Below are 16,356 nucleotides of genomic sequence, written 5' to 3' on the forward strand. Positions count from 1 at the left end.
TCCCAATAGCATAGTAAAAGGAAACGCGTTTGTGCTTTTGCTTAGGAGGGATTACCACTTCTTCTTCATCAAAATTAAGAATAAAAAGAAGCGACGTAGAGTTTTGACTAATGACGGCATTCTCTTGAAATTAAAAACTATCATCTACATCTCTATAAATGCCTTTAAAAGTAGGTTTGCCTTTGTCAAAAACAGCATAATCAAGCACATGTAATTTACTAAATAATGCTGCTTGAGTTTTCAATATTTGGAGGAACTGAAAGGTGCACTTTACATTTTCTGTACTTTGTCAGAGTATATGGTTTACGGTTCAATTAGACTAGCACATACATCCCAGTATTTATGTATTATGTGTAAGAAGATTTTAGTTCTTTTCTGACATGATTGCAAATCTAAATAAAATAAAACTGTTAGCAAACTGACTATCCACTAGAGGGCATGATTTAGAGAATGTGTAAAAGTAAGTTGGCCTGACATTTCGATCCAAGCAGGATCTTCTTCAGAGGCTAAATGACTAGTAACGTACGGTAACAAAAGGGACAAAACACGCACGGAATACAGACAGGTTAATGAGCATGGTGAACACAAAGAGATATATAGATGTAAGGGGATATTAGACAAGGGGTGGAGAGAAGAATTATATAAACCAACGGGGGTAAAGGAGAGGTAGGAGATAAACAGTAAAGGGACAAAGGGTAGGGAGCAGGGAATAAACTAGACAAGGACAAAGACAGAAAGGTGTGGAGAAAAATGGGTGAAGGAGAGCGGTGACAATGGAAGATGCAAGGGTGGGGGGGGGGAACAGAAGGAAAGTTAGTCATGTCCTTCCTGAACGTTGGGCCCGTGAGGTTAAATGGTGCAAAGGCGTTGCATCCACATTCTCTCTCTGCTGATTTGTACTAGGTCAGGGCGGCTACCTATGGAATCAGTCCTCTGTAGGAACATGTCATTAATGGTATGGTTGTGAAGGTTAGGTGTTTTCCAACTTGGGTCCCATTCTTCGTGGTGTTGACTATGTATGATCTAGACAGTTTTCTGACGGTTGTCAAGATTGCGTACACATTTTTCTCATTTCTGTTGCAAACAATTAAGTAACTGGTAATGGTCACTGTTGTTTTCTGATGTTGTAATAGGAAACTGATAAACCTTCTTCAATGATAAAATAAAGTAAGCATAGTTTCTGTTAAGAGACAATGAAGATCTTCAACATTTGTAGACTGTAACGCCCCTTCATCATCTATTTCATCATCATTTTTACCACCAACAAAGGTTAAAACGTCGAGAACACGAATGAAATCTTAAAGAATTGGAAGTATCAAAGTATTGATACATCCTTCAAATTGGCATTCAACTAAAATACCAGTTTGCATGTGTAGCTGAAGATGTTCATATTACTGCCGGGTCCATCATTATGCTAGAATCACACACAGGACATGCTGTTTCACACCAGTGCTTTCTCTGGGAATCATCACCCTCCAAGATGTGTGTGTGTTTCTTAAGTATTTTTTTTTTTAATTACCGAACTTTTGCATGTTGCAACACAACCATCCTTACTAGACTGAATGAGAAATTTAATAGAAATAGAGTGGTTAATCTAAACATGATGTATGAATGCATGTATGGAATCTGTCTGAAAGGAAAACACGTTGGGCAAGAAAACATTGCAAGTAACTGAAATATACATCAGTTGAACCTTTTTCAAGTCACAAAGGATGTGTCTGTACTCTTTGAGCAAATGTAAGTGATACTGACCCTGCTGCTATGGAGCCTTAAATGTTGAAAAAGAAAATAATATTGTCCAGACGTACATTACACTGGTATCAATTAATGATGTTAGTTCATGTTGGTGGGTAACTCTTTCTGAGGACAACGTTCACGGAGAATTTCGGTGTATTTTCAACATTGGAGTCTTGCCAAAATTTAGGGCTGTATCCTTGCCTGGGGTAACAATATCTTACTAAACAAAACATATGGATATCAAGCTTTTTTCTGATTGTCAACTTTGAGTATCAGGGGGTCTCAAAATGGAAATTAATTATATTGACAGACTAATTTGGTGTATTTAGCAGCCTGTAAAGAGAGAAAGGAACGTGGATGTGATACACTTGTTTCGAAGCTAGACTTGAGTAATTCGGGTGGAGGTTTCAGCTTTGCAGAGCTCGAAATAAGATAATATTAAAAGAGCCACTAGAGCAATTGAGAAGGACACCACGGCCAGAACTCAAATAAAAAAGGCACCGATAGTTTCAACACGTTGTCACATTAAATGGTGTGAAGACTCGAGCAAAAGAAAAGTCTAATGCCGGTAATTTGACTTAGTTTCGAATGAGGTGTAACAGAAGTGTTAAACACCACCATCGGTCCCAGAAAATACACACAGCTTGTACCGTCGGTAATTAGACACTAGTGTACCGTCAGTACATACAGCTGCGGTCAATACCCACAGCACAATATACAAGCGATAAAGCGATGGACATCTCAGGTCGCATATGGCCGCACGCGGTTTGGGGCGAGTCTTCAACACATTTAAACACACGAGTTTTTGTCAAAATTATACGACCACGTTTGAAGAGCTGAAATAGTAGCATGATATTCGAGCAAACTCGCAAAGCAACTTTATTCTATCACATATATAATTATAGCCAGACACTGAAATGAAAGGGGCGTACGTATATTCATACAATCATCCATTTCTTTACGTGGTATGTGCCATATAACCTGATACGTCGCTACTTTTTCCAACTTATCGTTGACTGATATTGTTTCCAAAGTGAAGGTTATTACTCCTATTAAGGGGTTCCCGTATTATCACCCCCCCCCCCACCACAAGACTTTTCCTCATTGACACCGTAACTTTGATCGTCTAAAGCAAGTCCGATTTCACTCAAACATGTCAATTGGATGTTACTGTGTGACACCCCTCACACACAGTTACCTCAATTGATAATTTTTGTTCACTTACTTTGTGAAACTGAAAAGATCGTCGAAGCAACTTTCTTCGAAGAACGTTCTCACGAAAATTCGCGTTACTGGTGCAGTCAACATTCAAAAACAATTAGCAGTAGGCTATATGTGTATTAAATGTTCCTCTTCAAAACTGGTATTCTTGAACAGGGGTTACCATGTCCGAAATTGTTTTCCGTGTTTTAATATGAATGGAAGTTAAGACTGACTCATAAAAGAACGAAACTCATACAGGAAGCTCAGCATCTCTGCATGTTTCGCCGGCATGTGTACTGACACACGATGAACCGATTTTTGAACATATTGTTATCCACTCTTCATTTACCCAGTCTGAATCTCCCAACCTAAAACCCTCCACAACTTATCCCAAAGTCTCAATATACACTGATGTGAAACAGTTCACTCCCTTATTTTTGCAGGTTTCTATCCTTCATAATCATAAGGGAAAATCGTTGAGAATTTGCCAATATTCTGGTTTTAGATAAGAATATAGGACCGTTTACCACACTAGTCTGTCGCAACTTCATGAATACGCTACAATGTTATTCGCCTTTTACATACTTTACTTGTTAGAGGGACAAACAATAATGGCCACTTACTCAATATACGTTAGATTGAGGGAAAGGGAGGGGGATATCGAAAAATATGTAATCATATGGATTATCTCTAGACTTTACAGGAAGAACACCTATATTGATTTTACGCCAACCCCCACCCTCGCCTGTTCGCCTTCCTCTTTCCGTGAATGAAATTCGATGTATTTATTGAATTACGTCATGACATTCAAGATAATATTCAATTACGTTCAGTAAGTAAGTTAATTACTTAACTTAAAAATCACGCGATATGGTTCATGTAAGAGGTCAAGGGTTAGTGGGCGTAATTTCTTATTTTATTCCTTTGCTGGACACCACCACATATCAAGCCTGTCGTCCTCTCTTACTATAGCAGTTATCAATCCATTACCTCTTTTGTGCCCCACGCTTCATCGCTAGTTTATAATATTCATTTGAGAATTTGTTTCATCTTCTAATCAAAGTCACAGCTTTTCGTTGCCTTTTAAATTATCTCAAAGGGCCCTCTGTTTGAAATTTGTGTCATCATTATACGCATAATTGACCTGCCAGCGACTCAGCAAATAAAAACACGTATCTACTTACGTCTGAAACAAGATTATACCTAAGACCTTTCAAAGAATATTAGCTGTTCCTCACAGCACCTGGCGTACACAGACGTCTGTCAATGTAAGTAAATTAAACATTTATGATTTTTTTTATTAACAGCTCTCCTGTTTCAGAAAGTATAGCTAAACTGTACGGGATATTTTGAATAAAAATATTAAAAACTGAACTTTTGACCATCGTAAATGAAATGATCATTTTCATTGCAATATTCCTCAATAAGAACTGTTTTATAAAGTCTTATGTTTTCTTAAGATTGTCCTAATTTTATCCGCAGATCAGGACTCCCAGTACATTTACGATAATTCAAGCAGAACTTATTAAGCACATATCGAAATGGCCACCAAAAAACCCTCGTAAGATTCACCTCGTTTTTTTTTTATTATAAAATATCCAAATGTGTTTATACTAGGCAATCATACACGGCAGTATAAGAATTTAAAATATTGATTATGTATTTAATTTACATGCACCTATATACAAGCTTTGTTGTATACTGGAAATCTCCATAAATCGGGCTGCACGTTCCCAGATAACCCATGAAATAGGGAAAACTGTTTAGCGTCGAAGGAGAGGGTGGTAGAAACTCCTAGAAGGATATCTCAAATCGCCTATGACATGGATCCTCTATGCATTCTGTGTCCATTGTTTTAAGTTATTTTCAACGATATAGGACCTTTCGATTGATTAGTTTAATTTACTGATCAGCAAAATGACATTTCTTGATTACACTTCACCTAAATGTCTCAACAATAGGACACTTTTAAATAACAAAAAATGATAAAGATTTGTACTTGTCAATACTGGGCACTTCTAATCTCTGAAACGAGGCGCATCCTAACGTTTTTGTTACAAAACACTAGGAACGCGTCCCCTCGGATTTCTCGCATCGGGTCAATCGCGCCAGGATATAACACAAATGGTTTATATCAAAGCTTAGGCATAAAAGATGACTTGATGTATAATTAAAGTTGATATGATATAGACCATTAAAATAAGCTGCTATTAGCCTATGCTGGATGCCTATAACACTTTTTAATTTTAAAGAAATGACCCTTTATACCTTTGAAGTGACTGGATCGTAGTTAGTCTTATAGAAAGAACAGTGGGTCAGTTTCTCAGATACTACACAAAAGTCATCGTGAAGACTGTTATAGCCTCAAAAGCAATGTTAAGATGCATTGCAAATATATCACGTGCACATGTTCTTAAATACCATCCAAGGGAGTTTTTTTTTTGCTTTTAGGAAGATAATAGAACATGTTTTGGTGGAGTTATTAGAATTTTAAAACAATGAATTAACATTAAGATTTAGGATTGCACTGAGGCGCCGACGTCATCGATCTCTGGATCCTTAAGTGAGCATTGATTCCTTGCCCAAAGGTAAAATGCGATGGTGATTGCGTGTGTGATTGATTGAAGTTTGATTGAAGTCATACTTGGTACATAGATGCGCCATACCGAGTTGAAGAACCATATTGATTTGATGCACATCTCATGAAAAATAATGAGGTCACGTAAAAATCTTCAAATGCTAATAACTCCGCAACCAAAATGGGAAACTATTGTTAGTCATGGACCTATAGGCCATTATCCTACTAATTAGGCTTTTGAACGTCTTTTATCTTAGAGATTATAATTTACCATGTTGACTATGTGGATCACGAATTTTTTAGTTGCATAAATCAGTACTGCGGCATATTTTTGTTTAACAATTCAGTACCGGTCGATCACAAATCAATCTAAATGCATCGTTACCACGGATACAACCTTCCAACCGTGACCTAACTTTCACTTTTTGCCTTCCACACACACAGAGTGCATGCAACGATATCAAGATTTACCGAACAAAATGGTTACTATGTGCAGTCCGTGGACGTGCTAGATACAGGCCGATTGGCTATCTCTGGATATAGCAATGAAGAAAACAACACTTTTATCGATTTGTTTATGTTTCATTTTAATCCTGATTCTCAGGAAAAAACGTTACTATTGACGTCAGAGCCATATTTTTCTGAGGAATTTACCGAGTTTGGTTCAAAATGTCGGTCTGTTAGTTTACTTGATGATCAACTGTTTTTAACGTGTTGTGAGGATACGATAGCATTGTACGATAGTAGTAGTAATGGTGGTCCGGTCAATCAAGGGAAGTTTCAGGGTAAAGCCATGTGTATGACAACTAGAGATGGCTTAGTTTATGTCGGTTTATATTCTAATGAGGTGATTGTGTTAGATTCAAGAGAATTGATAATTAAGAAGACAATCACCTTGAAAGTAAGAGACTGGCCCGATGATATAACAGTTAGTAATAATAAACTGTTTAGCACTACAGGGGGGCGTAGGAATGCTTTTATGTATAATAGTGAGGGAGAACTAAAACAGACATATTCTAACAGCTATGCATATAGTATAACAGTTAGTGAAGAGAAAGGTTTGATATTTATATTATGGGCTTCTGGTAGGACAAGACAAGTTGATGTTTACCTTCTATCTGTGGGTCATTCTTCCATCTATAGGGATCATTCTTCCATCTATGGGGGTCATTCTTCCAACAATAGGGGTCATTTGTCCATCTCTAGGGGTCATATGTTAGCTTCTTTTAAAGTTCCTGATTATTCTAGTAGAATCAGGATCAATAGTAACATAAACAGATTGTTTTTGGTTACCCAGAGATCTGGAGAAGTCTACGAATATCACACAGTAAGTACTAATAAAGGAAATATAGGCCTATTGTAAAAGATAGGAATATTATCACTTTTATTAAAGCAATCCTTTGTTTGAAGCTCAAGAAATTGGATATCATTCTATGCAATTAAGTAAAAAGGACACAATCTTATATGTTTTGAGATCTACTTTCTATAAAGTGAAAACCTAGGTCAAGTATTTTAAAAAAGTGATGAAGAATGAATGTTGCATGCCATACAGCTCAAACGAAAAAGTTTAGTTCCTTTATTATTTATGTTTGGCTTTCCAAGTCTGCTAAAATAAACAAATGTGACAAAAATCAATGCGAACTATCGTTTAGAACACAACAGGATCAAGTTTCCTTGAAATGAAGTAAAATTCCAGACAAATTAATGGCAATATTTTTATCTTAATTTGGGCCTTAGTGATTAGTTTGGCACTAGTGCACATGTAGAGCAATACTGCATTGACGACCCTTGATTTGATGGCAGGATTTAAGTCTTGATAAAATGGTATGACACAAGCCTGCCTCTTTTACGGGAAGTAGAGTGGATTTTTCAGGTGCAAATGAGTCAAAAAATGCAGAAAAGAAGGGGAAAATGTGACCTTAGTGTTGTCTTATTTTCACATTGTCAAAAGAGTTAAACCTGCAAACTTCACAAAGCCTTTGAAATCATTTTTCATTACATCTGAGGAGAGAAAGTTGTAGTTTATTACAGACTATACTATAATATGGGTTACATCGAGTCAGTTGACAGTACTTTTGTCAGTTCTCTTCAAGTGGTTCATTTCACTGGTGGCCTTTGATTTCCGTTACAACAGATATTGGATTAATTACTGACAATGCAAAGTGGCTACAATTTAGTTTCACTACACTCATAACAAAAATGTACTGGATTTATTCCTACAAATTTTGTGACAGTAACGATTATAGATATAAATTTGGGAAAGTAAATATACACAATATCCTGCTTAATTAACTGTAGTAAAGATCCACACTCATTAGCTGTCACCAAGCAAACAGTGTAATGTATGCAACTGCCATGCACATGGATTTAATGTGATCATCTGCTACCCATGCATGAGAAAGCATTACCACATGTCAACCAGTGTAAGAACAACGGTCTGTTATCAGGCCACACCCATGGGCGGCGATCATGGGGGGGACGGGGGGGACATGTCCACCCCAATATTTTTGTTGGGGGGATATAGTATCTAATATCCCCCCCAATATTTGGTGGCATAATTTTTTTTAAGCATATGTTTTGTGTTTTTTTATGATATCGCTAGTAATTTCAAAATAGAAAATGCTTAGATGCAACTTAAAAGGCCTGGGAAGTGCCATTTCCAGCAATCTGGGAGGCATTTTCGGCCAAAATTTTCTTTTGCGCTTCGCGCCAACTTATGGTGGCGCTACGCTTAGATAGTCTGGGTACAAGCTTTGCCCCTCCCTTGGCAAATTCCTCACAAGGCGCCTGTTTAACCGTGTCACAATTTGTTACTATATATGACCGAAAGTAGTTTTTACTTTTTTTTCGAAATGAATAGCTAGACGGACCGCATCCGTAATGAAATTTTGTTGGCATCTTGTGTATGAGTGTAAGTACGTACAATCACACATATGATCCACATCGATATGGGTTCACTGGGTTTCCATTTGGCCTGTTTCCTACAAGATTTCTAACCGCAGGTGCTTAGCCAAGGGAGGGGGGGGTGAAGGGTGGAGACCGCCCTCCCCCTCGAGCATATTTTTTTGGTATTTTCTATGATATCGAAGTTTTATAGTAGCCGTTATAAGAGGTTTCAATATTTTTACACCAATAATTTAACTGTGTCTGAATTTTCGAAAATTCTTTGAACAACATTCTTCATCATACTTCCCTCTACTCGTGCAATTTTGACCGGTCTGTTAGGGGTTGAGGGGGGTTTTTCTATATTGGTTGTCCATAGATCAAATTTTGTGCAACATTATGGGTATGTTTTGAAGTGCATTTATTATTCAAATTCTGAACAAATAATGGGCTTAAAACCTTGAAAAGTGGGGCTGACGGGTATTGAGGGGCGTTACGTAGAATTACCTACAAAGCAATGATCCACAGGAGATGCAATGAGGTTGAACATGATGTGTTACTGGTGACAATTTTGAAAAAAGGTTATGAATGAAGAAAAAAAACTATTAGGTAAAACTTGGTTCTCAGGCAAAAGTGTACACTGGTTGGTCATATTCAAGCCCGAGAAGTGCCATTTCCAGTGATCTGGGGGGCTATCAAAACCAAAAATTTTCTTGTACGCTGCGCGCCAACCAATGGTGGCGCTCCGCTTTGATAGTAATTCGCCTGCATCCAAGCAAATGTCCCCCCCAATATTTGAAACAGATCGCCGCCCCTGGCCACACCTATATAATAGTAATGTAGGTATCACAGGCTTAAGTAACCCAGTAAAGTTGGTTAAAATAGCATTATAATAAGTTAACTGCACATGGCTTGAATAATTAAATGTTTCACACATATTCTTTGTTACGAAGCTGTGTATAGCTCATACTGCAGTAGCTGCACATGCAATTTAGTGTATACACCAATCTTTTAAAAGTCTTGACAGTGCAAATGTACTTGGATTATTCATGCATTGAACTGCGCAACATGTAGTTTAGCTGTGCAACTCGCAAGCATTTAACCTTAATTTTTCATTCTATAGTTAGTTGCAGGATTAAATAAATGAATCTATCGTAAGAAAAGTACTTTGTAAATACAACACTGAATCATTGCATAGTAATTAACACATTAACTCATGTTTAAAAAACACTGTTAAGAATTAAATAAAACTTGATAGCTAGGAAAGGGGGTAGGAGAGGGTTATTTGTGTGTTTTCGTTACATTACTGACCACCTACATTTCCCCAAATATAAGACACTTTAAGTAGTTCTACATTCATGATCAAATTCCCACAGAATGTAGTGTAAATTTGCTAAATTTAGAGAATAATGTTTAGCCCATGAACTATCATTCCAAGTTGGTTGCGTCATAAATAAATCTTCAACGATATGACTGATGCAGCTTCATGTATAGAAGCATGCAACTGTACAGTTTTATCAATCCATCCAATTGTCAGTTTTTAATACTTATTCTTAAATGAAGATATAATATTATTGTAGTTGAAGGAACTTGGGTAAATCACAGTCATAGATACACACTTTCATCATATTTAAATACATACCTTCCTTTGAATAAGTGTTGCTGTCTCAAAGCCTCAAATTTTCATATCTATTTTGATTTTCTTTTTTTCTTGTATTTTTGTTACAGAGTGACATCTTTACTTTTGATAACCTCCTGGTGTGCTCAGAGTCATTGATTGGGAAAGAGGAGTGTCAGAAGCTACTTGACTACCTTAAGGTCCCAGCTAAGGAATCAAATGATATTATAAAGGGTGATGCACCCTTTACAACTCTTATCCACCATCTCAGAGAGGCAGGGACGGTTTCTGTTGATGACTTCAGCCATTTAATGACAGCATGCTCTGACAAAGGACTGAGTAAACTGGTGGCAGTTTTGACTGTCTACCAACAATCTCAAGGTATGTTTATATCAGAGACCTAACAAGTTAAATATGTTATAAATCGCAAAACTTTCGAACAGATTGCCCACACAAAGAAATGAAAGGGGGTGTAGGCGGTTTTACACTATCAAACGCAACGTAGTCGCCAAGAACCTGAAGTATTTTTAAGAGAGGGCCCGAGGAACATGAACTTATAGCATGCTCCTCATGGTGAACATAATTGCACCTATTAGGTGAATTTAGTGCACTGTTAGTAGTAAGAGAGAGACTATTACTCCGTAACTATAAGAAAGAGGAAATTGCCTGAGCCACGTGCATAAATTTTGAAAACCGTGGGCAATACCTCACTACCAAACCTAAACTAAAGGAATCACCACTGGTGTTAAAGCTTACATATACACCCCATATCAAAACCACGCATTGAAAAAAAAAACACTTTTGAAACATTGGCACTTAATCTCGCAACACGCGGAATTATCCAAACTGTTTCCATAAAAAAAAAAACGATTCTAGTCGTTGCGTTAGATAGTGTAAAACCGCCTACACCCCTTTTAAAGAAATAAACCATTGTATTACCTGAATTAACCCACGGTTGATTGAATAAGGACCCTACATCAAACCCTTTGATACAAATAATGTGATAAATGATATGGCAATAAGTTCAACGACCTGTGAAGTACTTCAAACCCAGAAAGAGAATCCAGTGTGGATGCCAGAATTGTAATTATTCCACACTACATATTTTATTCAATATCAAGGTCTTGCATTACTGTCAAATCTGTACATAAGTCTTTAACTTATGGGATACATTGAAAAGTTTAATTTGGAATATATATTCAGACAAGATTGGTAAAATTTTGGAATTTCCTTTCCTTTTGAAATTGTTGCCTTAGTATCCTTGATATATTGGAGGATCATTGAAGGGTATCGACTTAGTTCAATTGCTCAGAAGCAGGGCCAAATAAACAACAAGGAAAGTGAAAATTTGCGTGGTCACCTCAAATAACCTGCTTAAGCTGGGTGGAAGACTATCTATAACCATGTTTGTACATTATATGGTAGTTTCAGTTACAAAAGAAGTATTCAACGATCAACTGAAGGCCTTAGAAAACAAAAGGCAGGAACTCTCTCACAAACTGACCGAATCAGAAGATGAAAAACAACAGCTGATTGGAAGACTAGAGACAACAAAGGAGGAAATGCAGCAATTCAAAGATGTATTAAAGGCAAAAAAGGAAGAAAGACAACAGCTGAATGGACGACTAAAGACAACAGAGGCGGAAAGACAACAATTTAAAGATACATTGAAGGCAACAGAAGAAGAAAGACAACACCTCAAAGATGAACTGAAGATATTGAACTATGAAAAGGAAGTATTACTTCAGCAGCAAAAAGAGGTTAGACATCACAGAGCATGTGATTATATATTACCGATGTCCAAGTTACCTGACTTGGGTCATGAGAAATTTAGTCACTTTGAACATGATTAGCCTTCTGCTTGATGTATTAATGTAAAGTGAATTTGTATATTACCATTTACAAAAACAACATATATCTTCAGAAATTAAAGAATCTGTATGATGTCCAACAGCAGTGTTCCAATGATGAACATATTAACAGCTCTTTGTCTCAAGAATTGTATACGAACATTTGTTTAGTTCAAATAATTTGCATTTACACTACCTGTATTAATAGAGGTCAAAGGTCATTTGAAATTAAACGAGGTCAATCAAAACATGTAAAGAAAAGACAATCAGGAAGTGGATTTTTGACAGATATCCTTCTAGGCGTGAACTTGTACATTATATGTACAAGATCCCTATTGTATTTACTCTATCCTAAATGTCATGTAATCCCTTTATCTTAGGAACAACCTTTGAGAGAGTTTGCAATCTATCTTGGATGCTTTGTTGATGTGGAAGCTCTCTATGATACTGAAATTACACCTCATTGTTCTTATTGTTTAGTTATAAGTGGCAGTTATAGATAACTAGCAAAATTAAACAGAAATTCTTCATGTTCAATGACACAATATGTAGTAGGTTAAAGCATATTATCGAACTTATTGACCATCAAAACATAAAATTAATCAAACTAATTGATACAACTGAACGTCTGTCTTTCAATGTGATAGACATACATTCCTTCTTCTAGAAAAGTTGCTCCACTGTTCCTGGCAATTCCTTTTGAATGCAATTATGTTACACATCTCAGCACTTATTTATTATTAACATATATATATTCCTTTAAGCCTGGTGGTAATTTTGCAATACTCACACTCTCAAGTAAAGATCAAAAGTTTATCAGTTCAGTCTGCGTGAAAATAAATGTGAAAGAGTATCAACTTGGAGAATTGTTCCCGTCAGACATGGGCAACTCAAATGCTAGAATAAATTTTAATATTTAGCAAAGAACCATTAGGACGTGCATCGTTCTTGTTTCATTCACTGTGTTTGTTACTTGACAGGAGCTGGAGGAGGCTAAATCAAGTCTAAGAGCTACAAAAGATGAACTTTCGAAGTCACAACTGGAATATGCCAAAGAATCCATGGCTTTACAAGAAGTCTTGAACGCGGCTAGGGAAGCCATAAATCAGCAAGGATTGGTAAGTCAAATGTGAATGTTGGACATTGTGTATCTGTAGCCAGTATACCACCAGTAGCAACAGAAGTGTGTTTTTATGAAATTTGGAAAATATTGTGACTAGACCATTAATGTGTTGAATTTATGATCAAACATTCATCTGTTGAAGGTATTACAAAGTGACAACAATAATCTTGAGCTTTAAAAGACATAGTTCAATGAGTTAATCGAAAATGTTGTAAATTGATGTTTGATGGCGCACTTGACTTCAAAAAGTGTGAAGTGAATAATGAGTACATTCACCTATGCTAAACTCAGATATAAAGAATCAATTGGTGTAACTTGACAGGTGACAGAAAGGAAAACTGGGGTTCTTATTTTAATGTGTCAGTACATCAAATAAGATATCTTTCCTATGTTGTTTTTATGCAGGCTTCATCTGCTTCTGTCACGGAGGAAGAAACCCTACTTGAAGAATGTGAAACTCTAGACATATCACAGCAATCAACTTTGGCAGGTAGGACCACAATAGAAATGTAATAGCTGCTGCTTGTTGAAAATTTCCTGGCAGCATAATGTTTCCTTATATCAGTCTGTTCGGCTTTCATAGTCATACATGCATATCTTCAAAGCTTTCAGTGGAGATGTAGAAAAAGGAGGGGAGGGGTTGATTTAGTTGGTGTAGATTCATTGTCAATCATGCTGATCTATTGTAAGTCAAATGAGCTGTGCACAGGTGTAAATATGCATCATGGAAACAAAATGATAGTCCCGGGTTATATTAGTTTGTGACATTCAATGCCATATGCATACTTGGTATGGGAATAGATGATTGTACGAGATGCATAGTCTTTCTTCTCCCGGTGTTGGTGGATGTTCCTACTCACCTGAGATCATTGAAGCAATACACTGTTACTAGTTTACTCCTAAAATTTATCCTTACTCCTTTGCATATTGTTGAGTGTTTATGAAGATGTCAACAGAATAATCGTATGTATGTGTCAAATTGCACCAAATTGCAAATTGCATCATCAAACTGCTATGAAACTTTAAATATCACAATAGTCCTCTCGTAGTCATGTGATCACTATCTTATACAAACAAAATATCACATCTAGGTACCTGTTGTATATCTGAAACAAATGTATAGCAATTTATGTAAGGTCACTTGGCAGTTGATTATAGATAAATTTAAACAAGACTAGACCTCTTAAATATGTCAATTAGGAGATATGTAAAAATTAACAATACCAACCATGGAATTTCATATGATGTATATCATGGTAGTGCTAGGCTTCTATCACACTCCTTGTATTCATGCATTCCTTCTAGGGTATATATTTATATATGCTTATATATGTACATAAGGTGTATACACACACGCACACTCACACACACACACACACGCACACACACACACACACACATATATATATATATATATATATATATATAAATATAAATATATATTTATATATATATATATATATGTATATATATATATAATGGTAGAACATACCCTCTTAAAGGATTGGTTCAGGTGTTTGACATGACTACCATGATAGCATGCTCTGTTTAGGAGATATGACACTTTGAAGATATCAAAACTGCTTTGAAAACAACTGGTGTAGAAAGACTTACTGTGAGGGTCTAACGTCACATCCTCACTACATTTGTGAACATATTTCTTCAAAAATTATTTTAAAAAAAAAGTTAAAATTATTTTTTAACACATATTAAAATAATATAATGAAATATTGATTATTCAGATTGAATATTCAGATGTTTAATCTCAAATACTTCCTTTGACAACTATGATATCTACTGACATATATTTTGGTTGAAAGTCATGAAATCTCACAAAGTATTTAGAGAAAAAACAAAGACTTTTCAGGAATGTGAGGATGTGACATCACAGCTAGTCAAATTTCAGCACTTTCTACACAATCTGATAAAACTTTACACTTGAATATCTTTTTAACCGAAAAAGATATTTGAACAGTTTTTTCACCATTGTGTTTCTTTTATTGTCTTCTTTCATATAACATAAACATGTATGACAACTGAACTAATCCTTTTTATGATTTTGACATCATTTGGTGCTAAATATCATCTGAAGGCTGTTGCTATGTTTTCAAAGGTGAATGTAGCTATGGTAACACTAACACTAATGGTAACACTATTGTTGTGCAGATGAGCAGTTACATCAAGAGTATTTTAGAATGGAATTAAATTTATTCATATTCTACATCAATTATGTTTTCTTTAGCTATTGAATTGATTTTAAAGAATTGTATTTGGTGTTATATATTAATGCGGTAAAAGCAATCAAATGATAAAAAGGAAAATATCCATCTTCATCCATCTTTATATGATCATTTTTATCAATTGCTTTCTTGTGCTGATTGTGATATTTAACTATATTTTATTCATACTTTCATTAACATTTCAGCTGATTATGGCAGATTAATGGTCAATGTTGCTGAAGATCTTACTCTAGACAGCACTCTGAAATTAGCAACTCTGTTTGGTTTACCACCGGCAGAAACTGATATGCTACGCAGGGTTTCTCTAATAGAGACACCAGGAATCACTCTGATTAACTTCATGAAGACACGAAACGTCATCAACATGTATGATGTCACTAACCTACAAAAGGGTTTGGTTTATATTCAGCTAAACCGAACAAATGAAAATCTTTTAGCTCCATATCAGTCTAAAGTTGACCCCTTTCAGTTTGAAGAAAACCAAGCACCAGAACTGCTACCCTGGCCTGGTAAGAATGGATACAATGATGTACTCAGAATAAATCAAACAAAAATAGTGCAGTACAGTAAAAACTCTGAGCCAGGGGGTAATATTCAGTTTGAACGCAATTTGTTATTTTAAAATACTAGTTATCACCGTGCATGTATGGTGAAAGTAGTCACAAGTGGATCTTTCGACCAATTATTTTTTGCCATTTGGTTCAACTCTTTATAGTAAACAATTGAAAATAAACAAACAATAATACTTCAGTCTCTAGGATTAGCCAATATTTGATATCCATTTAATCCATCTGGTCAATCCCAGACACACGATGCTGGATTATATTGATACTCCTGTTGTCTGCTGCCACTCTTCAATTCTCTAACAACATAAAGCTTGTGTTACATATCTATTACATTTTGTATCATGATTTCTTTAATAATACCTCTTACATCAATCCATTGCAATGCCTTTGCATTGATGAAGAACTGTATCTTTATAATAGGGAATAACTGACTTTATCCAGTATCACTTTTCAAAATGGCATGCAATATGGGCAAATTGCTATGTAATTGGAAAGATGTATAGCAGTTTTAATAGCAGGAACCATAGTACTTATAGGAGACAAATAGGAAACTGTAAT

The 16,356-nt window shown here is 35.9% G+C and overlaps 3 protein-coding genes across 4 annotated transcripts in view; all 3 read left to right on the forward strand.

Moving 5' to 3' along the window:
• Window positions 1–16,356, forward strand: part of LOC139981265 (uncharacterized) — a 155,251-nt gene that overhangs the window by 37,604 nt on the left and 101,291 nt on the right. The gene's annotated exons all lie outside the window — the stretch shown is intronic.
• Window positions 1–16,356, forward strand: part of LOC139981354 (uncharacterized) — a 125,035-nt gene that overhangs the window by 9,634 nt on the left and 99,045 nt on the right. The window contains exons 2-8 of the mRNA XM_071993692.1: window positions 4,423–4,501; window positions 5,963–6,845; window positions 10,130–10,400; window positions 11,445–11,779; window positions 12,850–12,987; window positions 13,398–13,482; window positions 15,418–15,741. Coding sequence (XP_071849793.1) covers window positions 4,482–4,501; window positions 5,963–6,845; window positions 10,130–10,400; window positions 11,445–11,779; window positions 12,850–12,987; window positions 13,398–13,482; window positions 15,418–15,741 — 2,056 coding nt within the window. The 5' untranslated portion in view covers window positions 4,423–4,481. The remainder of the gene's footprint in view (window positions 1–4,422; window positions 4,502–5,962; window positions 6,846–10,129; window positions 10,401–11,444; window positions 11,780–12,849; window positions 12,988–13,397; window positions 13,483–15,417; window positions 15,742–16,356) is intronic.
• The window catches only part of LOC139981250 (uncharacterized), a 164,710-nt gene that overhangs the window by 4,290 nt on the left and 144,064 nt on the right, over window positions 1–16,356 (forward strand). The gene's annotated exons all lie outside the window — the stretch shown is intronic.

The sequence above is a fragment of the Apostichopus japonicus genome, chromosome 15 (genome assembly GCF_037975245.1).
Source record: "Apostichopus japonicus isolate 1M-3 chromosome 15, ASM3797524v1, whole genome shotgun sequence".
Classification (NCBI taxonomy): Eukaryota; Metazoa; Echinodermata; class Holothuroidea; order Aspidochirotida; family Stichopodidae; genus Apostichopus; species Apostichopus japonicus.